This window comes from Perna viridis, chromosome 2 (genome assembly GCF_037379345.1).
Source record: "Perna viridis isolate PV_CMFRI_1.1 ecotype Kerala chromosome 2, ASM3737934v1, whole genome shotgun sequence".
Taxonomy (NCBI): Eukaryota; Metazoa; Mollusca; class Bivalvia; order Mytilida; family Mytilidae; genus Perna; species Perna viridis.
The window spans coordinates 51,711,134-51,737,550 of record NC_142446.1 but is presented as its reverse complement, the minus strand read 5'-3'; the positions used below and the strand labels follow the sequence as shown (position 1 = coordinate 51,737,550).

The 26,417-nt window shown below is 34.3% G+C and overlaps 3 protein-coding genes across 5 annotated transcripts; all 3 read right to left on the bottom strand.

Moving 5' to 3' along the window:
* Positions 1 to 2,380: 2,380 nt before the first annotated feature.
* LOC148625700 (toll-like receptor 4) lies at positions 2,381 to 9,805 on the bottom strand. The gene is made up of 3 exons (XM_088569399.1): positions 7,304 to 9,805; positions 4,214 to 6,403; positions 2,381 to 2,650 (listed from the first exon to the last, which is right to left on the bottom strand). The coding sequence occupies exon 2, from the start codon at positions 6,388 to 6,390 to the stop codon at positions 4,237 to 4,239; it is 2,154 nt and encodes a 717-aa protein (XP_088425525.1). The 5' UTR covers positions 6,391 to 6,403; positions 7,304 to 9,805; the 3' UTR covers positions 2,381 to 2,650; positions 4,214 to 4,236.
* Positions 9,806 to 10,415: 610 nt separating this feature from the next.
* LOC148625699 (toll-like receptor 4) lies at positions 10,416 to 15,636 on the bottom strand. The gene is made up of 3 exons (XM_088569398.1): positions 15,415 to 15,636; positions 12,325 to 14,514; positions 10,416 to 10,761 (listed from the first exon to the last, which is right to left on the bottom strand). Exon 2 carries the CDS (start codon positions 14,499 to 14,501, stop codon positions 12,348 to 12,350), a length of 2,154 nt encoding a protein of 717 aa, XP_088425524.1. The 5' UTR covers positions 14,502 to 14,514; positions 15,415 to 15,636; the 3' UTR covers positions 10,416 to 10,761; positions 12,325 to 12,347.
* Positions 15,637 to 18,600: 2,964 nt separating this feature from the next.
* On the bottom strand, positions 18,601 to 25,288 carry LOC148625698 (toll-like receptor 4). 3 transcript variants are annotated; one of them, XM_088569396.1, is made up of 3 exons: positions 24,652 to 25,288; positions 20,438 to 22,627; positions 18,601 to 18,870 (listed from the first exon to the last, which is right to left on the bottom strand). In XM_088569396.1, the coding sequence occupies exon 2, from the start codon at positions 22,612 to 22,614 to the stop codon at positions 20,461 to 20,463; it is 2,154 nt and encodes a 717-aa protein (XP_088425522.1). In that variant the 5' UTR covers positions 22,615 to 22,627; positions 24,652 to 25,288; the 3' UTR covers positions 18,601 to 18,870; positions 20,438 to 20,460. The 3 variants fall into 3 exon arrangements, with proteins under 3 accessions (XP_088425522.1, XP_088425523.1, XP_088425521.1); XM_088569397.1 differs by lacking the exon at positions 24,652 to 25,288 and adding an exon at positions 24,433 to 24,602; XM_088569395.1 differs by lacking the exon at positions 24,652 to 25,288 and adding an exon at positions 24,196 to 24,426.
* Between the last annotated feature and the right edge of the window lie 1,129 nt (positions 25,289 to 26,417).

The window sequence follows — 26,417 nt, the reverse complement described above, 5'->3', positions numbered from 1 at the left end:
AAAGGGTCTCTTACATTTAAAAGTCGTTCCTCCATTTCCTTCACTCATGGTCTCTGACAGTAACCAAGAAACTATGTGAATTTAACTCCGATGTCCTTTCTCTACTATATATCTGACGGATAAATAGAATTTTAAATATTTGTAAATACCAATCTACGTGAAATTATATTGCCCCATGCCCTACGATTACCACAGTTGACAGATTAAGGAATTTTTAACTTTCCTGAACTTCAAACTATGCGAATGCTACTCCTTCGACGCCTTTCATCTACTTAATTTGACAGATAATCTTATATTTAATTTTCGTGAACATCGAACTATGTGCATTAAACTCGTCCAAAGCAATTTGTCTAATAATTGTCGTTCTAGTCATTGAAACACATGTTCCTTTGTTGTTCTTTTTTAAATAATAAATTTCTGGATTCGCCCATGATTTTATACTCTTCAATACTTAAAATTTATGATGGGTCTACTGCTTAACTCTGGTGTTCCTCTCCTTGTTGAATGTTAATGTTCATGCTTGATTGATCATGGGTTTCGCCTTCGTCCGAGATATCTTCTTGTCAGTGGAGGTGTTGAGCTGTGTGATGTGTTTCCTGGCTCATCTTCTCCTCTGTCTCACCATGTTGCCATTTGCGTCGTTCAAGAATTGGTAGAACTGATCAGCCCATCTATGTGCGATGAATCTTCAAGTCCTTTACCATTCTTGCGTATATTTCCACAACTGCAAACTCTAGACGTATCCATTTCCTGTCTTGTAGTCCGTGTTTCCGTCGAAGTTGTTTCCGCTGATCCTCTTGTTGGTCGTTCATCTTCCCACGCTCTCTCACGACCATGGGGGTGTCTTATCACATATATGTCCATAGCGATGTGATAGGCTCTCCCTTGCTGGACTATTACTCAAGGCTGCCAAACTATTGTGTGCCTTTGTATTGGTCTTTCCCACCTTCCCAATTACTAAAAGTCATTCCTTGTTGTCACCATTCTACTCATGGTTGCCAATTAGTCTTTCCAAAATAGCACCGGAGTCTCCAGGTGTCTTCCAACCGAATTTTTTCTATGTTATATGTAATATGTGAATGCAACACGTCTGATTTTGTCTATTATATTTGACGGATTTTGGAATTTTGTCTTTCGTGAAAATCGATCTATATAAATGCAAATCATTCGACGGCCTTCGTCTTCTATACTAGTATTTGACGCATTGTGGAATTTTGTCTTCCGTGAACACACAACTATGTGAATGCAACTTGTTCTGTGCCTCTCGTCTGTTGTATTTGATGCATTATATTTTTTGAACATCGATCTATGTAAATGGAATTATGTCGATGTCCGAGAAATTTTTGTGCCAAATTTTACAAAAAATGAGCAAATGATAGCCTGGATCCCACCTTCATTTTATATATTTCTTGGTCGGGCAATTATTTAAAAAAATATATGGGTCCGCCCCTGATTTTCCTTCGGTTATCAATGCAAAACTTGGTCTGTCTTACTTTCAAACTAACGATGTCTGTCTTTGGGAAGCATCATTATGCGCCAATTACATATTCTTGGAGGAATCATTTGCGCCACAAACATTTTTTTCTAATTGTTTGACTTGGACGAAACTGGGGATTCATTTGCACCAGTCTACCTGTACAGGTATTATGCATACCATTTTAAAACCGTTTAAGTCCGGAACAAACATAACTCGTAGAGAGAACTGTTCTTATGCGAATTTTAACAATTTTAACAGTGAAGTAAGTCGCTGAGAAAATGTTTTCATGATGAGTTAATAGTTCCATTCCTTTATTTGAAAAATAAAGGAAGTTTGACTGTATTTTTTGTTGTTGTTGTCCGTGTACAATTTCACTCATGGCTTTTAAGTAAGATGTAACGATGATTAACCTGCAGCTATATCAAATTATTTAGATAAGATTTACTCCACTCTGTTCCCAGCCCGGATAGAGGAGGATGGGTTCATAATAATTTTCCTTTAAAATGGTTGAAACTTCATTAAACAAGTGGTGCACTTGGATACAAATATCATTGCTGAAAATGAGTTTACGTTTTTTGTAAAAGTGGGTGGCACAAATAAGTTGTGATGTTAATTGGCGTAAACGGATATATCCCTTGTCTTACGTTTATTTACGAAATCTCAAACATCGGTAGGGCTACTGTCTGTCTTTTAGATATATTTGTCATTTATTTTTTAACTTTTTATTTAACTTGTGAAATTTAGACATCAAATGTCGTCTTTATAACGTGTCTCTCTTATTTAAAACTTTTTCAAAACTGTTTTTGAATGAAATTATTGTATCATGGTTGTTATTATATACTTTTGTTTATTTTCATACCGGACATGAATGTATGCAACATTTATGTCAAAACAAATACTCAATAATGTTTATATCGATTAATGAACCCGTATTTTTGATACAACAAAGTTGTCATGCCTACTCCCTTACAATATGTTATATACGGTGTACTTTCTAGCAAGGTTTTCAGTCTACTCGTTACGTGTTTTGAATCTATAGTTCGTAGCATAAGTAGGGAGACGTCCTTCCCCTCTCTCCTTTCATCGACCAAGTCTACCTCTCACTGACACAACTCGCCATCTGCAAAGTTATCAAGTCTGATCGCAGGTTCAACTGTTTTAAGAAGAATTCATCTAAAAAAAATATATCAAAAATAAAAAAAAATATATATATAGTTCCATTTACCCACCCTTGTATAAGATTTCCTTAAGGATCCAAAACTTCCAGATATTTCATGAAACTAAAAGTGTGAAATGGAAGTGAACAAATTAACGAAGAAGCAGCTTTAAGTGTTTCCATTTTTTAGAAACACGTGTGTACTGGTTTTTCGTTGGTAAGATATTATGTGAAATGTCTAGGTATTCAAGCTTGGGAGAACTAGAAAACAGCTCTTTATGGTTAAAATGGTCGTTGCTCTCCTTCAATTGAAAGCTGTTGTGCGAAAAGTTTAAATACTTTAAAGAAGCCGTGTTGAAAGCATTATCTTTTTCACTTTTAGTTTGATGGTACCGGATAATCGTAAAGATCTCAACTTCTTCAGCTTTTTAGGTGTATTACTTCGGACTTCGGAAACTGTTTCCATCAAGATTTAGCACATCAATGTTTCCTACACAGTCGAAAAAAAGTTTCGTTCATTTCTGATAATAGGTTATCACCAAGATTCAATACCTTTAGACTAGGAACAAGCGATAAATTGTTAGGCTTGAGCCTAAGTTGAGTCTTCTTTAACTCTTCAATACTGGGAATACTTCACTGTTCACACTAAGTAATTTGTTAGTTGTTATATAGACATTCAAAGGATGCTTGATGTCGCTAAACGACTGGAGAAAGTCATTTGGAAGACGTTTCCACAGATTATAAGAGAAATGTACATATTTTATTCTATTTGTATTCATATTCCCAAACGACTACTGTAGAACATTCAAACGATGCTAAGTAGAGGAAATCCGAAAATGCATCATCGCTAACGAAATGCATATTGCTTTCCACAAATATTAGGTTCTTTACTGTATTGTATTTAGAAATATTGACAAACAGATCTTTTGTCATACTAACAAAACTGTTTCGAGAATGTAATGTAAGCCGTCAAGATAAAACCGGAAGTCGGGGAATGTATTTAGCGCCCTTTGTACCAGTACACACCGCAATTGTTTTCACCGAGTTACATAAACAAGGCTTTTGACATTCTAAACAGCTTGGTTTGCAAGGGAAGTAATGCACCAAGAAATTAATACGCAAGCTATCATTTTTCTCGTGATCCTGTAAAAAATATATTGCGACTTAATAAATGTACAAGAAAATATGACATCCGGTTATAATCAACACTTGAACAGCAATGATCAAGTTTTCAGAAATTAATATTGACTTAGATATTTGTCAATCTTTCAAAAAAAATTACTTAAAATCCTTTTTGAAACACCAAATTCCAAATTGCGAAAAATAATTGTAACACAAATAACTTGAAAAACAACATATTCAAATCTATACATCCAATGTGCAATATTGTTTTCCTCGTTCTTACCTTTTTTGAAGTTGTTCCATTTTACCCCTTTATCTGTGAAATCAACACACTTTACATTCACTCCTTACTACATTAAATTTCAAAGGTTTTTACTAACTATCTAATTTACATAAAATACTACCAAGCGGTAAGAACTGAAATCGAAAGTATACTGTTAAATTAAAACAATACTCACGAACACAAAGTTGGAAAATATAATTATAATACTGCTGCTGGTGGTTGTCCAATGGGTTCCCTCACCCATTTCACAAGCGCTTCCCAAAAAAGTTGTTCACCAATTCCTCTGCAGTATTGTACACAATGCGTACTGTTTAATAAAGTTTTCAATGAATCTGTCATATGATTAGAGTCAATGTCCTCCAGGATGATCAAAATTGAGACAGCCTTTCCTTGCTGTCGCCTTCGTTCTTGGACAAGGTCAACTTCCCATTGACACCATTCACTTTCAGCGAAAGAGTTTGTCATGACAACAATGATCTTTCGACATAGCGACATATACTTTCCTATATTTGCCGTCACTGGAGCACCAAGATCGAAATCTCCAAGATGAATGCATACTTTTATTTTTTCTTCGTATTCCAGTTTGTTAAGAAGGGTCTCGTGTACCCAGGCTCTGTCATTGTTTGCATACACAACAAATGCTTCATACACGTAATCATATGAGTCGAGTTGGATATACCCTGATCTTTTTTTCCTATTGAATTTCACAAGGTATATGTAGTTGCGAATATTTGTTTGACAACTGTACAAGACAAAAACAACAATGGTTGACACAACAACTAACGACACAACCGTTGCGACTATTGGTGCTACCGCGTTCCCATGATGCTTTTCTCTACACGTTTCATCGGTTGGGTTGTAATCTTTAAGTAACACCCCACTTAGTTTTCCCGGAAACTTACAAATGTAATGACTAGGGTAGCCCTTTAGTTTTAGATGTAATTTGTTTGGATTATTAGATTCTATGTTTTCTCTTATCCAATCACGGAACCATTTCAGTTCACAAGTACATGAGAATTGATTGTCTGCAAGATCTAATGATTTCAACTTGGAGAGGAATGAAGTAGGAAATGTTGTTTTGTTAACCAATCGAATGTTGTTGGCTTGGAGATTTAGTAATTTTAACGAAGATGTTTCATCGAACGTGCTTCTGCTCTCATTCCATCCACTGATGAAATTACCTTGCAAATTAAGGGATTTCAAGGTTCTTACAGTCTTCAGTATAAAGAATGGGAAAAATCTAAGTCTGGTATTTGGCAAAGTTAATTTTTCTAAATAGGCTAGTGGCTGAAATATATCTTTGAATGCTTGTGATCGTGTTGAAAGAAAATTGTTTGACAAATCTAGGGTTTTTAACTTTTGACAATAACGAAACAACGACTTAGGTTTATAATTGGCAACTTTTTCAAAGTGAAATCGGTTATTCTGAAAGAACAATAATTTCAATGATGATAAATTAAGAGCTGTTTCCTCTATGAATGTTAGCCTTGCCAAATTTGACAGATGCAATTTTGTAAGTTTTTTCATAGAGGCGAACGTATTGTTTTCCAAACATCGAAAATTATTGTAGTTTAAATTCAAGTATATCACATTTTCTAGACAGCGAAATGACGTTTGATGCATTTTTGTAATTGAATTTCTATCCAGAAAAAAGTAGCTAAGCTTAGGGACTAGGCTTGATCCCTCGGAATCACAAGTCACTGGAACTTGCTGAAGGTCGTTTTCTGTTAAAATCAAAATATTCAAGTTGCTTAGCCCATTCAAGGTCATATGTGTGAGCTGATTGGATGTAAGATCTAAAACCTTAAGATTTTTCAATGGTTGGAATACAGTCCCATCTACTTCTTTAAGACCATTTGAGACCATCGATACATGGAAAATATTGTGGCCTTGTAGCGTTGAAAACATATGTAGAGGAAGTCTATCCCATTCATATCCATTTAAACTAATATTTTGAAGTACAGATCCTCTGAGGCACCCGAGGGAACTTATTAGTTCTTCTATTCCTAGACTGTGTTCTGTTGATATTTCCAGTGTTTTTAAGCGATGGAAATCCTCGAACGCATTCTTGCTGATGTGATGTATCCAGTTATTTGTCATGTTAAGTGTGCAGATCTGATTGTAAGTTGTCAAATTTTCAAAGAATTTTCTATTGATTATTGTGAAATTATTTTCAATCAACTTTACGTATTTAATATATGACGGGAGTCTTGGAATTGAGCGTAGTTTCCTTGAATTACAGACAGCTACCTTTTTAACTGGGTTACAGTAGCAAGGTTTTTTACAATCAAATTCTGCTGACAAAACGATCGCTAAGAGCAGAAGATGGGCTTTGTACAGATTACTGGTCATTGGACTTTTTTTCCTGGAATGAACATTAAGTACATTTACTATGATTTTGAAATGTGAACAAAACAGTATTGTGATTCGAAACATCGGATATTATATTCTAATGATTAGATTTCAGCTGTAGCAAAATGTTTCCTGAGTACATTTAGAAACTTTTTAATTTTTTAATCAAAGCCTTTTTCGCTTGATTTTATTTCCGCCTGTTTCCTAAATTCAAACTGGTACTTGTATATTCATGTTTAATACAATTATTTCCTGGCACTCGTCCTTATCTTTGAGTGTTAACATATATCATGTGAAACCTGAAAATATTACATAAAACCAATAACTGCAATCCTATTGAACAGTTAATAATATTTCATATCATCTGTATAACTAATATCCATGATTCCATACTTTGGGCATGAACAACAGTGATTTTTTAAAATGACAGATAAGTGCAGTTTGAAAGAAAACATTTGTCATTTGATGTATCAGATCGTTTCAGGCAGCTTTTCCTCTGAAACTACTGGACAGATTGTAACCAAACTTTGCATAACTGTTCATTGGTGTATGTTTAAACCTTCGTGTGTAGATATTTTTTATCTTGCAAAATCATGGCGGCCGTTATTAAAAATAGCCCAAATGGGTCAAATTGCAGAATTTGACAAATAACTTGAAAACAGTTGGGTTGAGCTAAAATCTGGCAGGGAGTAAAATTGTTTAATATGATAAGATGGACCTATGCTGAAATTTTCAGAAATGTCCATTGAAAGATGTTGGAGTTACGAGTCCTGAAGTGGATCTTTTTTTTTACCGAATTTTACATTTCCAATTTTGAAACTCTCGAACTACTATATAAATAAGCAAAAGAACTCTACGTCACATAACTAAGATACTGTTAAAATTTATTTTCTACGACTTTATTGACACCTACCTTGTTTAAATTGTTTTAAACGACTTGCTCATTCGTTTAGTCAAACGGCTTCTCCCTAAACATTGAATCGTTAAATTCCGGTGAAAATAGAACAGCAGGGTCATGAGTCCAGCTTTAGAAAGTTTAAAAACTACTTTTGGGCGATTAAGGCTCTCTAGAGCCTCTCGCTGAAAGGCACATGTTAATTTCAAGACAGTTAATGCAGACTGCACGTGACAACATTTTCGCATATTTTTGCAGCATATTATCAAACATGTCCATGTTATATATTATTGTAATTACTTTGTATATAGTAGAAGCTCCTTCTCATAAGTTTTCACTTTCACAAGCTGTCGGTATATTGTCCATTCCGCTAACAAGAGTGATTCATGAAAAAAAATCGTTGCATCAAGAAGCATGCAATTAAAATCGTAAAGAGAGATATTGCTAAATAACACCACTTGTCAAGTACCAATTTAAAATGGCAGAATTAATACTAAATAACCGACTGAAAATTCGAATCCAATTTAATATGTGACTTGAAAGCTGTTTCCTATGAGAACTGACTTCCTTCCTGTACTGCAACTTTTATATTTAGAATCTGATCTATCCATATGTATATAAAACTGCCTCCAGGTTAAATGTAAATAATGAACCGACGAGGAAACCAGTATGTGTTTCATCAAACTTTCTTTTAATGCAAAGCACAGCATCTAATCAACAAGAGACCCTTTTGTGTAAACTATATGATAGAAGATGGGCATACTTTATATACACTCCCGCACCTTACCTTGCGGAAGTAATTATCACGCATGTTGATTGACTTAACGTAAAAGGGTCTCTTACATTTAAAAGTCGTTCCTCCATTTCCTTCACTCATGGTCTCTGACAGTAACCAAGAAACTATGTGAATTTAACTCCGATGTCCTTTCTCTACTATATATCTGACGGATAAATAGAATTTTAAATATTTGTAAATACCAATCTACGTGAAATTATATTGCCCTATGCCCTACGATTACCACAGTTGACAGATTAAGGAATTTTTAACTTTCCTGAACTTCAAACTATGCGAATGCTACTCCTTCGACGCCTTTCATCTACTTAATTTGACAGATAATCTTATATTTAATTTTCGTGAACATCGAACTATGTGCATTAAACTCGTCCAAAGCAATTTGTCTAATAATTGTCGTTCTAGTCATTGAAACACATGTTCCTTTGTTGTTCTTTTTTAAATAATAAATTTCTGGATTCGCCCATGATTTTATACTCTTCAATACTTAAAATTTATGATGGGTCTACTGCTTAACTCTGGTGTTCCTCTCCTTGTTGAATGTTAATGTTCATGCTTGATTGATCATGGGTTTCGCCTTCGTCCGAGATATCTTCTTGTCAGTGGAGGTGTTGAGCTGTGTGATGTGTTTCCTGGCTCATCTTCTCCTCTGTCTCACCATGTTGCCATTTGCGTCGTTCAAGAATTGGTAGAACTGGTCAGCCCATCTATGTGCGATGAATCTTCAAGTCCTTTACCATTCTTGCGTATATTTCCACAACTGCAAACTCTAGACGTATCCATTTCCTGTCTTGTAGTCCGTGTTTCCGTCGAAGTTGTTTCCGCTGATCCTCTTGTTGGTCGTTCATCTTCCCACGCTCTCTCACGACCATGAGGGTGTCTTATCACATATATGTCCATAGCGATGTGATAGGCTCTCCCTTGCTGGACTATTACTCAAGGCTGCCAAACTATTGTATGCCTTTGTATCGGTCTTTCCCACCTTCCCAATTACTAAAAGTCATTCCTTGTTGTCACCATTCTATTCATGGTTGCCAATTAGTCTTTCCAAAATAGCACCGGAGTCTCCAGGTGTCTTCCAACCGAATTTTTTCTATGTTATATGTAATATGTGAATGCAACACGTCTGATTTTGTCTATTATATTTGACGGATTTTGGAATTTTGTCTTTCGTGAAAATCGATCTATATAAATGCAAATCATTCGACGGCCTTCGTCTTCTATACTAGTATTTGACGCATTGTGGAATTTTGTCTTCCGTGAACACACAACTATGTGAATGCAACTCGTTCTGTGCCCCTCGTCTGTTGTATTTGATGCATTATATTTTTTGAACATCGATCTATGTAAATGGAATTATGTCGATGTCCGAGAAATTTTTGTGCCAAATTTTACAAAAAATGAGCAAATGATAGCCTGGATCCCACCTTCATTTTATATATTTCTTGGTCGGGCAATTATTTAAAAAAATATATGGGTCCGCCCCTGATTTTCCTTCGGTTATCAATGCAAAACTTTTCTGTCTTACTTTCAAACTAACGATGTCTGTCTTTGGGAAGCATCATTATGCGCCAATTACATATTCTTGGAGGAATCATTTGCGCCACAAACATTTTTTTCTAATTGTTTGACTTGGACCAAAACTGGGGATTCATTTGCACCAGTCTACCTGTACAGGTATTATGCATACCATTTTAAAACCGTTTAAGTCCGGAACAAACAAAACTCGTAGAGAGAACTGTTCTTATGCGAATTTTAACAATTTTAACAGTGAAGTAAGTCGCTGAGAAAATGTTTTCATGATGAGTTAATAGTTCCATTCCTTTATTTGAAAAATAAAGGAAGTTTGACTGTATTTTTTGTTGTTGTTGTTGTCCGTGTACAATTTCACTCATGGCTTTTAAGTAAGATGTAACGATGATTAACCTGGAGCTATATCAAATTATTTAGATAAGATTTACTCCACTCTGTTCCCAGCCCGGATAGAGGAGGATGGGGTCATAATAATTTTCCTTTTCCCTTAAGTGGTGCACTTGGATACAAATATCATTGATGAAAATGAGTTTACGTTTTTTGTAAAAGTGGGTGGCACAAATAAGTTGTGATGTTAATTGGCGTAAACGGATATATCCCTTGTCTTACGTTTATTTACGAAATCTCAAACATCGGTAGGGCTACTGTCTGTCTTTTAGATATATTTGTCATTTATTTTTTAACTTTTTATTTAACTTGTGAAATTTAGACATCAAATGTCGTCTTTGTAATGTGTCTCTCTTATTTAAAACTTTTTCAAAACTGTTTTTTGAATGAAATTAATTGTATGGTATTGTATTGTAGTTGTTATTATATACTTTTGTTTATTTTCATACCGGAAATGAATGTATGCAACATTTATGTCAAAACAAATACTCAATAATGTTTATATCGATTAATGAACCCGTATTTTTGATACAACAAAGTTGTCATGCCTACTCCCTTACAATATGTTATATACGGTGTACTTTCTAGCAAGGTTTTCAGTCTACTCGTTACGTGTTTTGAATCTATAGTTCGTAGCATAAGTAGGGAGACGTCCTTCCCCTCTCTCCTTTCATCGACCAAGTCTACCTCTCACTGACACAACTCGCCATCTGCAAAGTTATCAAGTCTGATCGCAGGTTCAACTGTTTTAAGAAGAATTCATCTGAAAAAAAATATATCAAAAATAAAAAAAAATATATATAGTTCCATTTACCCACCCTTGTATAAGATTTCCTTAAGGATCCAAAACTTCCAGATATTTCATGAAACTAAAAGTGTGAAATGGAAGTGAACAAATTAACGAAGAAGCAGCTTTAAGTGTTTCCATTTTTTAGAAACACGTGTGTACTGGTTTTTCGTTGGTAAGATATTATGTGAAATGTCTAGGTATTCAAGCTTGGGAGAACTAGAAAACAGCTCTTTATGGTTAAAATGGTCGTTGCTCTCCTTCAATTGAAAGCTGTTGTGCGAAAAGTTTAAATACTTTAAAGAAGCCGTGTTGAAAGCATTATCTTTTTCACTTTTAGTTTGATGGTACCGGATAATCGTAAAGATCTCAACTTCTTCAGCTTTTTAGGCGTATCACTTCGGACTTCGGAAACTGTTTCCATCAAGATTTAGCACATCAATGTTTCCTACACAGTCGAAAAAAAGTTTCGTTCATTTCTGATAATAGGTTATCACCAAGATTCAATACCTTTAGACTAGGAACAAGCGATAAATTGTTAGGCTTGAGCCTAAGTTGAGTCTTCTTTAACTCTTCAATACTGGGAATACTTCACTGTTCACACTAAGTAATTTGTTAGTTGTTATATAGACATTCAAAGGATGCTTGATGTCGCTAAACGACTGGAGAAAGTCATTTGGAAGACGTTTCCACAGATTATAAGAGAAATGTACATATTTTATTCTATTTGTATTCATATTCCCAAACGACTACTGTAGAACATTCAAACGATGCTAAGTAGAGGAAATCCGAAAATGCATCATCGCTAACGAAATGCATATTGCTTTCCACAAATATTAGGTTCTTTACTGCATTGTATTTAGAAATATTGACAAACAGATCTTTTGTCATACTAACAAAACTGTTTCGAGAATGTAATGTAAGCCGTCAAGATAAAACCGGAAGTCGGGGAATGTATTTAGCGCCCTTTGTACCAGTACACACCGCAATTGTTTTCACCGAGTTACATAAACAAGGCTTTTGACATTCTAAACAGCTTGGTTTGCAAGGGAAGTAATGCACCAAGAAATTAATACGCAAGCTATCATTTTTCTCGTGATCCTGTAAAAAATATATTGCGACTTAATAAATGTACAAGAAAATATGACATCCGCGTTATAATCAACACTTGAACAGCAATGATCAAGTTTTCAGAAATTAATATTGACTTAGATATTTGTCAATCTTTCAAAAAAAATTACTTAAAATCCTTTTTGAAACACCAAATTCCAAATTGCGAAAAATAATTGTAACACAAATAACTTGAAAAACAACATATTCAAATCTATACATCCAATGTGCAATGTTGTTTTCCTCGTTCTTACCTTTTTTGAAGTTGTTCCATTTTACCCCTTTATCTGTGAAATCAACACACTTTACATTCACTCCTTACTACATTAAATTTCAAAGGTTTTTACTAACTATCTAATTTACATAAAATACTACCAAGCGGTAAGAACTGAAATCGAAAGTATACTGTTAAATTAAAACAATACTCACGAACACAAAGTTGGAAAATATAATTATAATACTGCTGCTGGTGGTTGTCCAATGGGTTCCCTCACCCATTTCACAAGCGCTTCCCAAAAAATTTTTTCACCAATTCCTCTGCAGTATTGTACACAATGCGTACTGTTTAATAAAGTTTTCAATGAATCTGTCATATGATTAGAGTCAATGTCCTCCAGGATGATCAAAATTGAGACAGCCTTTCCTTGCTGTCGCCTTCGTTCTTGGACAAGGTCAACTTCCCATTGACACCATTCACTTTCAGCGAAAGAGTTTGTCATGACAACAATGATCTTTCGACATAGCGACATATACTTTCCTATATTTGCCGTCACTGGAGCACCAAGATCGAAATCTCTATGATGAATGCATACTTTTAATTTTTCTTCGTATTCCAGTTTGTTAAGAAGGGTCTCGTGTACCCAGGCTCTGTCATTGTTTGCATACACAACAAATGCTTCATACACGTAATCATATGAGTCGAGTTGGATATACCCTGATCTTTTTTTCCTATTGAATTTCACAAGGTATATGTAGTTGCGAATATTTGTTTGACAACTGTACAAGACAAAAACAACAATGGTTGACACAACAACTAACGACACAACCGTTGCGACTATTGGTGCTACCGCGTTCCCATGATGCTTTTCTCTACACGTTTCATCGGTTGGGTTGTAATCTTTAAGTAACACCCCACTTAGTTTTCCCGGAAACTTACAAATGTAATGACTAGGGTAGCCCTTTAGTTTTAGATGTAATTTGTTTGGATTATTAGATTCTATGTTTTCTCTTATCCAATCACGGAACCATTTCAGTTCACAAGTACATGAGAATTGATTGTCTGCAAGATCTAATGATTTCAACTTGGAGAGGAATGAAGTAGGAAATGTTGTTTTGTTAACCAATCGAATGTTGTTGGCTTGGAGATTTAGTAATTTTAACGAAGATGTTTCATCGAACGTGCTTCTGCTCTCATTCCATCCACTGATGAAATTACCTTGCAAATTAAGGGATTTCAAGGTTCTTACAGTCTTCAGTATAAAGAATGGGAAAAATCTAAGTCTGGTATTTGGCAAAGTTAATTTTTCTAAATAGGCTAGTGGCTGAAATATATCTTTGAATGCTTGTGATCGTGTTGAAAGAAAATTGTTTGACAAATCTAGGGTTTTTAACTTTTGACAATAACGAAACAACGACTTAGGTTTATAATTGGCAACTTTTTCAAAGTGAAATCGGTTATTCTGAAAGAACAATAATTTCAATGATGATAAATTAAGAGCTGTTTCCCCTATGAATGTTAGCCTTGCCAAATTTGACAGATGCAATTTTGTAAGTTTTTTCATAGAGGCGAACGTATTGTTTTCCAAACATCGAAAATTATTGTAGTTTAAATTCAAGTATATCACATTTTCTAGACAGCGAAATGACGTTTGATGCATTTTTGTAATTGAATTTCTATCCAGAAAAAAGTAGCTAAGCTTAGGGACTAGGCTTGATCCCTCGGAATCACAAGTCACTGGAACTTGCTGAAGGTCGTTTTTTGTTAAAATCAAAATATTCAAGTTGCTTAGCCCATTCAAGGTCATATGTGTGAGCTGATTGGATGTAAGATCTAAAACCTTAAGATTTTTCAATGGTTGGAATACAGTCCCATCTATTTCTTTAAGACCATTTGAGACCATCGATACATGGAAAATATTGTGGCCTTGTAGCGTTGAAAACATATGTAGAGGAAGTCTATCCCATTCATATCCATTTAAACTAATATTTTGAAGTACAGATCCTCTGAGGCTCCCGAGGGAACTTATAAGTTCTTCTATTCCTAGACTGTGTTCTGTTGATATTTCCAGTGTTTTTAAGCTATGGAAATCCTCGAACGCATCCTTGCTGATGTGATGTATCCAGTTATTTGTCATGTTAAGTGTGCAGATCTGATTGTAAGTTGTCAAATTTTCAAAGAATTTTCTATTGATTATTGTGAAATTATTTTCAATCAACTTTACGTATTTAATATATGACGGGAGTCTTGGAATTGAGCGTAGTTTCCTTGAATTACAGACAGCTACCTTTTTAACTGGGTTACAGTAGCAAGGTTTTTTACAATCAAATTCTGCTGACAAAACGATCGCTAAGAGCAGAAGATGGGCTTTGTACAGATTACTGGTCATTGGACTTTTTTTCCTGGAATGAACATTAAGTACATTAACTATGATTTTGAAATGTGAACAAAACAGTATTGTGATTCGAAACATCGGATATTATATTCTAATGATTAGATTTCAGCTGTAGCAAAATGTTTCCTGACTACATTTAGAAACTTTTTAATTTTTTAATCAAAGCCTTTTTCGCTTGATTTTATTTCCGCCTGTTTCCTAAATTCAAACTGGTACTTGTATATTCATGTTAAATACAATTATTTCCTGGCACTCGTCCTTATCTTTGAGTGTTAACATATATCATGTGAAACCTGAAAATATTACATAAAACCAATAACTGCAATCCTATTGAACAGTTAATAATATTTCATATCATCTATATAACTAATATCCATGATTCCATACTTTGGGCATGAACAACAGTGATTTTTTAAAATGACAAATAAGTGCAGTTTGAAAGAAAACATTTGTCATTTGATGTATCAGATCGTTTCAGGCAGCTTTTCCTCTGAAACTACTGAACAGATTGTAACCAAACTTTGCATAACTGTTCATTGGTGTATGTTTAAAACTTCGTGTGTAGATATTTTTTATCTTGCAAAATCATGGCGGCCGTTATTAAAAATAGCCCAAATGGGTCAAATTGCAGAATTTGACAAATAACTTGAAAACAGTTGGGTTGAGCTAAAATCTGGCAGGGAGTAAAATTGTTTAATATGATAAGATGGACCTATGCTGAAATTTTCAGAAATGTCCATTGAAAGATGTTGGAGTTACGAGTCCTGAAGTGGATCTTTTTTTTTACCGAATTTTACATTTCCAATTTTGAAACTCTCGAACTACTATATAAATAAGCAAAAGAACTCTACGTCACATAACTAAGATACTGTTAAAATTTATTTTCTACGACTTTATTGACACCTACCTTGTTTAAATTGTTTTAAACGACTTGCTCATTCGTTTAGTCAAACGGCTTCTCCCTAAACATTGAATCGTTAAATTCCGGTGAAAATAGAACAGCAGGGTCATGAGTCCAGCTTTAGAAAGTTTAAAAACTACTTTTGGGCGATTAAGGCTCTCTAGAGCCTCTCGCTGAAAGGCACATGTTAATTTCAAGACAGTTAATGCAGACTGCACGTGACAACATTTTCGCATATTTTTGCAGCATATTATCAAACATGTCCATGTTATATATTATTGTAATTACTTTGTATATAGTAGAAGCTCCTTCTCATAAGTTTTCACTTTCACAAGCTGTCGGTATATTGTCCATTCCGCTAACAAGAGTGATTCATGAAAAAAAATCGTTGCATCAAGAAGCATGCAATTAAAATCGTAAAGAGAGATATTGCTAAATAACACCACTTGTCAAGTACCAATTTAAAATGGCAGAATTAATACTAAATAACCGACTGAAAATTCGAATCCAATTTAATATGTGACTTGAAAGCTGTTTCCTATGAGAACTGACTTCCTTCCTGTACTGCAACTTTTATATTTAGAATCTGATCTATCCATATGTATATAAAACTGCCTCCAGGTTAAATGTAAATAATGAACCGACGAGGAAACCAGTATGTGTTTCATCAAACTTTCTTTTAATGCAAAGCACAGCATCTAATCAACAAGAGACCCTTTTGTGTAAACTATATGATAGAAGATGGGCATACTTTATATACACTCCCGCACCTTACCTTGCGGAAGTAATTATCACGCATGTTGATTGACTTAACGTAAAAGGGTCTCTTACATTTAAAAGTCGTTCCTCCATTTCCTTCACTCATGGTCTCTGACAGTAACCAAGAAACTATGTGAATTTAACTCCGATGTCCTTTCTCTACTATATATCTGACGGATAAATAGAATTTTAAATATTTGTAAATACCAATCTACGTGAAATTATATTGCCCTATGCCCTACGATTACCACAGTTGACAGATTAAGGAATTTTTAACTTTCCTGAACTTCAAACTATGCGAATGCTACTCCTTCGACGCCTTTCATCTACTTAATTTGACAGATAATCTTATATTTAATTTTCGTGAACATCGAACTATGTGCATTAAACTCGTCCAAAGCAATTTGTCTAATAATTGTCGTTCTAGTCATTGAAACACATGTTCCTTTGTTGTTCTTTTTTAAATAATAAATTTCTGGATTCGCCCATGATTTTATACTCTTCAATACTTAAAATTTATGATGGGTCTACTGCTTAACTCTGGTGTTCCTCTCCTTGTTGAATGTTAATGTTCATGCTTGATTGATCATGGGTTTCGCCTTCGTCCGAGATATCTTCTTGTCAGTGGAGGTGTTGAGCTGTGTGATGTGTTTCCTGGCTCATCTTCTCCTCTGTCTCACCATGTTGCCATTTGCGTCGTTCAAGAATTGGTAGAACTGGTCAGCCCATCTATGTGCGATGAATCTTCAAGTCCTTTACCATTCTTGCGTATATTTCCACAACTGCAAACTCTAGACGTATCCATTTCCTGTCTTGTAGTCCGTGTTTCCGTCGAAGTTGTTTCCGCTGATCCTCTTGTTGGTCGTTCATCTTCCCACGCTCTCTCACGACCATGGGGGTGTCTTATCACATATATGTCCATAGCGATGTGATAGGCTCTCCCTTGCTGGACTATTACTCAAGGCTGCCAAACTATTGTATGCCTTTGTATCGGTCTTTCCCACCTTCCCAATTACTAAAAGTCATTCCTTGTTGTCACCATTCTATTCATGGTTGCCAATTAGTCTTTCCAAAATAGCACCGGAGTCTCCAGGTGTCTTCCAACCGAATTTTTTCTATGTTATATGTAATATGTGAATGCAACACGTCTGATTTTGTCTATTATATTTGACGGATTTTGGAATTTTGTCTTTCGTGAAAATCGATCTATATAAATGCAAATCATTCGACGGCCTTCGTCTTCTATACTAGTATTTGACGCATTGTGGAATTTTGTCTTCCGTGAACACACAACTATGTGAATGCAACTTGTTCTGTGCCCCTCGTCTGTTGTATTTGATGCATTATATTTTTTGAACATCGATCTATGTAAATGGAATTATGTCGATGTCCGAGAAATTTTTGTGCCAAATTTTACAAAAAATGAGCAAATGATAGCCTGGATCCCACCTTCATTTTATATATTTCTTGGTCGGGCAATTATTTAAAAAAATATATGGGTCCGCCCCTGATTTTCCTTCGGTTATCAATGCAAAACTTGGTCTGTCTTACTTTCAAACTAACGATGTCTGTCTTTGGGAAGCATCATTATGCGCCAATTACATATTCTTGGAGGAATCATTTGCGCCACAAACATTTTTTTCTAATTGTTTGACTTGGACCAAAACTGGGGATTCATTTGCACCAGTCTACCTGTACAGGTATTATGCATACCATTTTAAAACCGTTTAAGTCCGGAACAAACATAACTCGTAGAGAGAACTGTTCTTATGCGAATTTTAACAATTTTAACAGTGAAGTAAGTCGCTGAGAAAATGTTTTCATGATGAGTTAATAGTTCCATTCCTTTATTTGAAAAATAAAGGAAGTTTGACTGTATTTTTTGTTGTTGTTGTCCGTGTACAATTTCACTCATGGCTTTTAAGTAAGATGTAACGATGATTAACCTGGAGCTATATCAAATTATTTAGATATGATTTACTCCACTCTGTTCCCAGCCCGGATAGAGGAGGATGGGGTCATAATAATTTTCCTTTTCCCTTAAGTGGTGCACTTGGATACAAATATCATTGATGAAAATGAGTTTACGTTTTTTGTAAAAGTGGGTGGCACAAATAAATTGTGATGTTAATTGGCGTAAACGGATATATCCCTTGTCTTACGTTTATTTACGAAATCTCAAACATCGGTAGGGCTACTGTCTGTCTTTCAGATATATTTGTCATTTATTTTTTAACTTTTTATTTAACTTGTGAAATTTAGACATCAAATGTCGTCTTTGTAATGTGTCTCTCTTATTTAAAACTTTTTCAAAACTGTTTTTGGATGAAATTAATTGTATTGTATTGTAGTTGTAGTTGTTATTATATACTTTTGTTTATTTTCATACCGGAAATGAATGTATGCAACATTTATGTCAAAACAAATACTCAATAATGTTTATATCGATTAATGAACCCGTATTTTTGATACAACAAAGTTGTCATGCCTACTCCCTTACAATATGTTATATACGGTGTACTTTCTAGCAAGGTTTTCAGTCTACTCGTTACGTGTTTTGAATCTATAGTTCGTAGCATAAGTAGGGAGACGTCCTTCCCCTCTCTCCTTTCATCGACCAAGTCTACCTCTCACTGACACAACTCGCCATCTGCAAAGTTATCAAGTCTGATCGCAGGTTCAACTGTTTTAAGAAGAATTCATCTGAAAAAAAAATATATCAAAAATAAAAAAAAATATATATATATAGTTCCATTTATCCACCCTTGTATAAGATTTCCTTAAGGATCCAAAACTTCCAGATATTTCATGAAACTAAAAGTGTGAAATGGAAGTGAACAAATTAACGAAGAAGCAGCTTTAAGTGTTTCCATTTTTTAGATACACGTGTGTACTGGTTTTTCGTTGGTAAGATATTATGTGAAATGTCTAGGTATTCAAGCTTGGGAGAACTAGAAAACACCTCTTTATGGTTAAAATGGTCGTTGCTCTCCTTCAATTGAAAGCTGTCGTGCGAAAAGTTTAAATACTTTAAAGAAGCCGTGTTGAAAGCATTATCTTTTTCACTTTTAGTTTGATGGTACCGGATAATCGTAAAGATCTCAACTTCTTCAGCTTTTTAGGTGTATTACTTCGGACTTCGGAAACTGTTTCCATCAAGATTTAGCACATCAATGTTTCCTACACAGTCGAAAAAAAGTTTCGTTCATTTCTGATAATAGGTTATCACCAAGATTCAATACCTTTAGACTAGGAACAAGCGATAAATTGTTAGGCTTGAGCCTAAGTTGAGTCTTCTTTAACTCTTCAATACTGGGAATACTTCACTGTTCACACTAAGTAATTTGTTAGTTGTTATATAGACATTCAAAGGATGCTTGATGTCGCTAAACGACTGGAGAAAGTCATTTGGAAGACGTTTCCACAGTTTATAAGAGAAATGTACATATTTTATTCTATTTGTATTCATATTCCCAAACGACTACTGTAGAACATTCAAACGATGTTAAGTAGAGGAAATCCGAAAATGCATCATCGCTAACGAAATGCATATTGCTTTCCACAAATATTAGGTTCTTTACTGCATTGTATTTAGAAATATTGACAAACAGATCTTTTGTCATACTAACAAAACTGTTTCGAGAATGTAATGTAAGCCGTCAAGATAAAACCGGAAGTCGGGGAATGTATTTAGCGCCCTTTGTACCAGTACACACCGCAATTGTTTTCACCGAGTTACATAAACAAGGCTTTCGACATTCTAAACAGCTTGGTTTGCAAGGGAAGTAATGCACCAAGAAATTAATATGCAAGCTATTATTTTTCTCGTGATCCTGTAAAAAATATATTGCGACTTAATAAATGTACAAGAAAATATGACATCCGGTTATAATCAACACTTGAACAGCAATGATCAAGTTTTCAGAAATTAATATTGACTTAGATATTTGTCAATCTTTCAAAAAAAATTACTTAAAATCCTTTTTGAAACACCAAATTCCAAATTGCGAAAAATAATTGTAACACAAATAACTTGAAAAACAACATATTCAAATCTATACATCCAATGTGCAATGTTGTTTTCCTCGTTCTTACCTTTTTTGAAGTTGTTCCATTTTACCCCTTTATCTGTGAAATCAACACACTTTACATTCACTCCTTACTACATTAAATTTCAAAGGTTTTTACTAACTATCTAATTTACATAAAATACTACCAAGCGGTAAGAACTGAAATTGAAAGTATACTGTTAAATTAAAACAATACTCACGAACACAAAGTTGGAAAATATAATTATAATACTGCTGCTGGTGGTTGTCCAATGGGTTCCCTCACCCATTTCACAAGCGCTTCCCAAAAAAGTTGTTCACCAATTCCTCTGCAGTATTGTACACAATGCGTACTGTTTAATAAAGTTTTCAATGAATCTGTCATATGATTAGAGTCAATGTCCTCCAGGATGATCAAAATTGAGACAGCCTTTCCTTGCTGTCGCCTTCGTTCTTGGACAAGGTCAACTTCCCATTGACACCATTCACTTTCAGCGAAAGAGTTTGTCATGACAACAATGATCTTTCGACAAAGCGACATATACTTTCCTATATTTGCCGTCACTGGAGCACCAAGATCGAAATCTCTATGATGAATGCATACTTTTAATTTTTCTTCGTATTCCAGTTTGTTAAGAAGGGTCTCGTGTACCCAGGCTCTGTCATTGTTTGCATACACAACAAATGCTTCATACACGTAATCAAATGAGTCGAGTTGGATATACCCTGATCTTTTTTTCCTATTGAATTTCACAAGATATATGTAGTTGCGAATATTTGTTTGACAACTGTACAAGACAAAAACAACAATGGTTGACACAACAACTAACGACACAACCGTTGCGACTATTGGTGCTACCGCGTTCCCATGATGCTTTTCTCTACACGTTTCATCAGTTGGGTTGTAATCTTTTAGTAACACCCCACTTAGTTTTCCCGGAAACTTACAAATGTAATGACTAGGGTAGCCATTTAGTTTAAGATGTAATTTGTTTGGATTATTAGATTCTATGTTTTCTCTTATCCAATCACGGAACCATTTCAGTTCACAAGTACATGAGAATTGATTGTCTGCAAGATCTAATGATTTCAACTTGGAGAGGAATGAAGTAGGAAATGTTGTTTTGTTAACCAATCGAATGTTGTTGGCTTGGAGATTTAGTATTTCTAACGAAGATGTTTCATCGAACGTGCTTCTGCTCACATTCCATCCACTGATGAAATTACCTTGTAAATTAAGGGATTTCAAGGTTCTTACAGTCTTCAGTATAAAGAATGGGAAAAATCTAAGTCTGGTATTTGGCAAAGTTAATTTTTCTAAATAGGCTAGTGGCTGAAATATATCTTTGAATGCTTGTGATCGTGTTGAAAGAAAATTGTTTGACAAATCTAGGGTTTTTAACTTTTGACAATAACGAAACAACGACTTAGGTTTATAATTGGCAACTTTTTCAAAGTGAAATCGGTTATTCTGAAAGAACAATAATTTCAATGATGATAAATTAAGAGCTGTTTCCTCTATGAATGTTAGCCTTGCCAAATTTGACAGATGCAATTTTGTAAGTTTTTTCATAGAGGCGAACGTATTGTTTTCCAAATATCGAAAATTATTGTAGTTTAAATTCAAGTATATCACATTTTCTAGACAGCGAAATGACGTTTGATTCATTTTTGTAATTGAATTTCTATCCAGAAAAAAGTAGCTAAGCTTAGGGACTAGGCTTGATCCCTCGGAATCACAAGTCACTGGAACTTGCTGAAGGTCGTTTTCTGTTAAAATCAAAATATTCAAGTTGCTTAGCCCATTCAAGGTCATATGTGTAAGCTGATTGGATGTAAGATCTAAAACCTTAAGATTTTTCAATGGTTGGAATACAGTCCCATCTACTTCTTTAAGACCATTTGAGACCATCGATACATGGGAAATATTGTGGCCTTGTAGCGTTGAAAACATATGTAGAGGAAGTCTATCCCATTCATATCCATTTAAACTAATATTCTGAAGTACAGATCCTCTGAGGCTCCCGAGGGAACTTATAAGTTCTTCTATTCCTAGACTGTGTTCTGTTGATATTTCCAGTGTTTTTAAGCTATGGAAATCCTCGAACACATCCTTGCTGATGTAATGTATCCAGTTATTTGTCATGTTAAGTGTGCAGATCTGATTGTAAGTTGTCAAATTTTCAAAGAATTTTCTATTGATTATTGTGAAATTATTTTCAATCAACTTTACGTATTTAATATATGACGGGAGTCTTGGAATTGAGCGTAGTTTCCTTGAATTACAGACAGCTACCTTTTTAACTGGGTTACAGTAGCAAGGTTTTTTACAATCAAATTCTGCTGACAAAACGATCGCTAAGAGCAGAAGATGGGCTTTGTACAGATTACTGGTCATTGGACTTTTTTTCCTGGAATGAACATTAAGTACATTAACTATGTTTTTGAAATGTGAACAGAACAGTATTGTGATTCGAAACATCGGATATTATATTCTAATGATTAGATTTCAGCTGTATCAAAATGTTTCCTGACTACATTTAGAAACTTTTTAATTTTTTAATCAAAGCCTTTTTCGCTTGATTTTATTTCCGCCTGTTTCCTAAATTCAAACTGGTACTTGTATATTCATGTTAAATACAATTATTTCCTGGCACTCGTCCTTATCTTTGAGTGTTAACAAATATCATGTGAAACCTGAGAATATTACATAAAACCAATAACTGCAATCCTATTGAACAGTTAATAATATTTCATATCAAAGAATTTTCTATCGATTATTGTGAAATTATTTTCAATCAACTTTACGTATTTAACATATGACGGGAGTCTTGGAATTGAGCGTAATTTTACAGGCAGCCACTTTTTTAACTGGGTTACAGTAGCAAGGCTTTTTACAGTCATTTTCTGCTGAAAAAATGACCGCTAAGAACAGAAAATGGGCTTTGTGCAGATTACTGATCATCGGGCTGTTTATTCCTGCAATTTACACAAAGCATATTTGATATGATTATTATATATATTTGACATTATATCTAGATTGTATTAAATCATTAGATTTCTGCTGTTTGCAGCAAGATGTTTCCGGACTATTCAATGTTTGAAACAAAGCCTTTTTCATTTAATGTTATTTTAGTATGTTTCCTGAATTCAAACTGGTACTTGTATGTGCAGTTTTAAAATCACCTTTTTAACAATTATTTTACAGTTTTGTTTCCTGACACATTTCCTTATAAATGAAAATTTACAAACATCGAGTAAAACCACGGAATAGCACAAAATAAATCATATGAGCGTTAGACAAATCTCTACATAACTAATATCCATGACGGTACAATTAAGATATGAACAGCAGTGATTTTTACTTAATGGCAAAAAAAGTAGAGTCTAAAATAAAGCATTTGTCAGTTGTTGTTTCGCATTGTTCCTTTTTGAAGGACCATGTCAGTTTCTTATGGTAATGCGCGTGTCAACATTTTCGCATTTTTCTTGCAACATACAAGCATAGTAACCATCTTATACAATTATTGTATGTACTGTGTATACATAGTAGAAGCTCTATCTCATAAGGTTTCATTTAACTTCCCAAGCTCGGTGAATAGACGAACAGTCCATTCCTTAAAAAAGCGATTTATAAAAAAAATATTGTTAATTTACACCATTTGTCAAGTATACCAAGCACGGCAGAAGTAATACATACACAAAACCGTTGTCATTTCTTCTTTCTTGGTATTTCGAGTTTCGAGTTTTATAAATGAGTAACTGCATTATACAGCATTACCATGTGATAAATAAAAGTGGCTATCCCTTTTATGTTGGAAGCTTTTGTTTATTTTTGGTCAAAATTGGAGTAATAATAAACAAATAATAGCCTATATTCCACTCCCTTTTCTGGAATGCCTTTGAAACTACCATATTTGCATAATCTTTGGATCAGCACTGCAAATATGTATCTTATATAACTGCTTATTGATCATACCTTTCAGATTTGCCAACAACCGACTGAAAAATCAAATCCAACTTAATCTGTGACTTGAAAGCTGTTTTCTATGAGAACTGATTTCCTTCCTGTACTGCAACTTTTATATTTAGAATCTGATCTATCCATATGTATATAAATCTGCCTCCAGGTTAAATGTAAATAATGAACCGACGAGGAAACCAGTATGTGTTTTATCAAACTTTCTTTTAGAGAACTTATATAAAACTGACTTACTTCCTGTACAGCAACTTTTATATTTAGAATATGATATGCATATCTATATATAAAACTGCCTCCAGGTTAAATGTAAATACTGAATCGACGAGGAAACCAGTATGTGTTTCATCAAACTTTCTTTTAATGCAAAACACAGCATCTAACCAACAAGAGACCCTTTTGTGTAAACTATGGGATAGAAGATTGGCATACTTTGTATACACTTCCGCGCCTTACCTTGCGGAAGTATCTATCACGCATGCTGATCGACTTAACGTGAAAGGATCTCTTGCATTTGAAAGTCGTTCCTCTGTTTCCTTCACTCATGGTCTCTGAAAGTAACCAATAAACTATTTGAATTTAACTTGTCCGATGTCCTTTGTCTACTATATATCTGACGGAAAAATAGAATTTTAAATTATAGTAAATACCAATCTACGTGAAATTATATTGCCCTATGCCCTACGTTTACCACGGTTGACAGATAAAGGAATTTTTAACTTTCGTGAGCTTCGAACTACTAGTATATGAATACAACTCGTCCGACGAATTCGCTGCATTATGGAATTTTAACTTTCCTGAACTTCAAACTATGCGAATGCTACTCGTTCGACGCCTTTCATCTACTTAATTTGACAGATAATTTTATATTTAATTTTCGTGAACATCGAACTATGTGCATTAAACTCGTCCAATGCAGTTTGTCTAATAATTGTCGTTTTAGTCATTGAAGCACATGTTCCTTTGTTGTTTTTTTTAAATAATAAATTTCTGGATTCGCCCATGATTTTATACTCTTCAATACTTAAAATTTATGATGGGTCTACTGCTTAACTCTGGTGTTCCTCAAGAACCGACTGAAAATTCAAATCCAGCGTTATCTGTAAATCGGGAGACGTTATTTATACTAGTAACTTACTTCCTGTTCAACAACTTTTAAAACGTTTAGAATATATTTGCATGGTGGGATGAAATGTTAATACTGAAACGATAAGGAAACGATGATATATCCGATAATACTTACTCTAAAAAAAAATATGCGAAGCATCTAACCAACAAAAGATTTTTTTTCGTTTGGATGTTTAATATACACTTCCGCTAGAAAAAAAAACATTTCTTTAGTTCTACCAAAAGCCATACCTCGCGGAAGTATATATCACGCAAGCTGATCAGAAACAAAACACGTTAGTTTTGAAATGGTTTTTAAAACAACTGCGCCTCGTATTTTCACAAAACTATTGAAAGAGTACTCAAGGGAACCAAGGTTATAGCGGAATCAAAAGAATGTAATATAGGGACAAAGACCCGACATGGAAACCCGACATATACAACAAAGAACATAAAGTAACTAAAATCATACATACAAAGTAACAAAAGCAAATGAGCAAAAGTAGTGTTTTTCATACCTGAGAAGTAAAAATCCTGGGTTTTGTAATGTTCCATACATTGATGATAGTCTATTAATTGGTAAAAGTTTTGATCAGTGTAACAATAATGTTCTTGAAACAGAAACATTATTAGATAATGTTGGATTTACGGTTCAACTCAGCGTATTGAGTTTCTTTGTTTTAAAAATTGATTCTGTTAAAATGACGATAAGTGTGACCGACAAAAAATCCGAGGATGTTATTAAGCTATGTTCAGATCTGATGGAAAATCTAAATTTTGCCCAGGTAATTGGGAACTTGGTGGCTGCAGAGTCTAGTGTCGAATATGCTGTACTCTGTATTTAGTATCAAATCCTTAGAAAACTTTGAAGTCGAATCATGGCATTTTTTATGCTAAAATAAAATCTAACACCAAAAATTGTTGATTTACAGTGGTGGATAACCAATGCTAATCCAGATCATGAGTTCAAATAATGGTTGTGATGCCATTATTGAAGATACTGTGTTACGAGATAAAAGGTTCTTATAAGGAAAAACAAGAGCACGTCAATTATTTAAAGTTAAAAGCTATTTGGCTAGCTTTAAAGTGATTTTCACATCTATGTGTATCTTGAT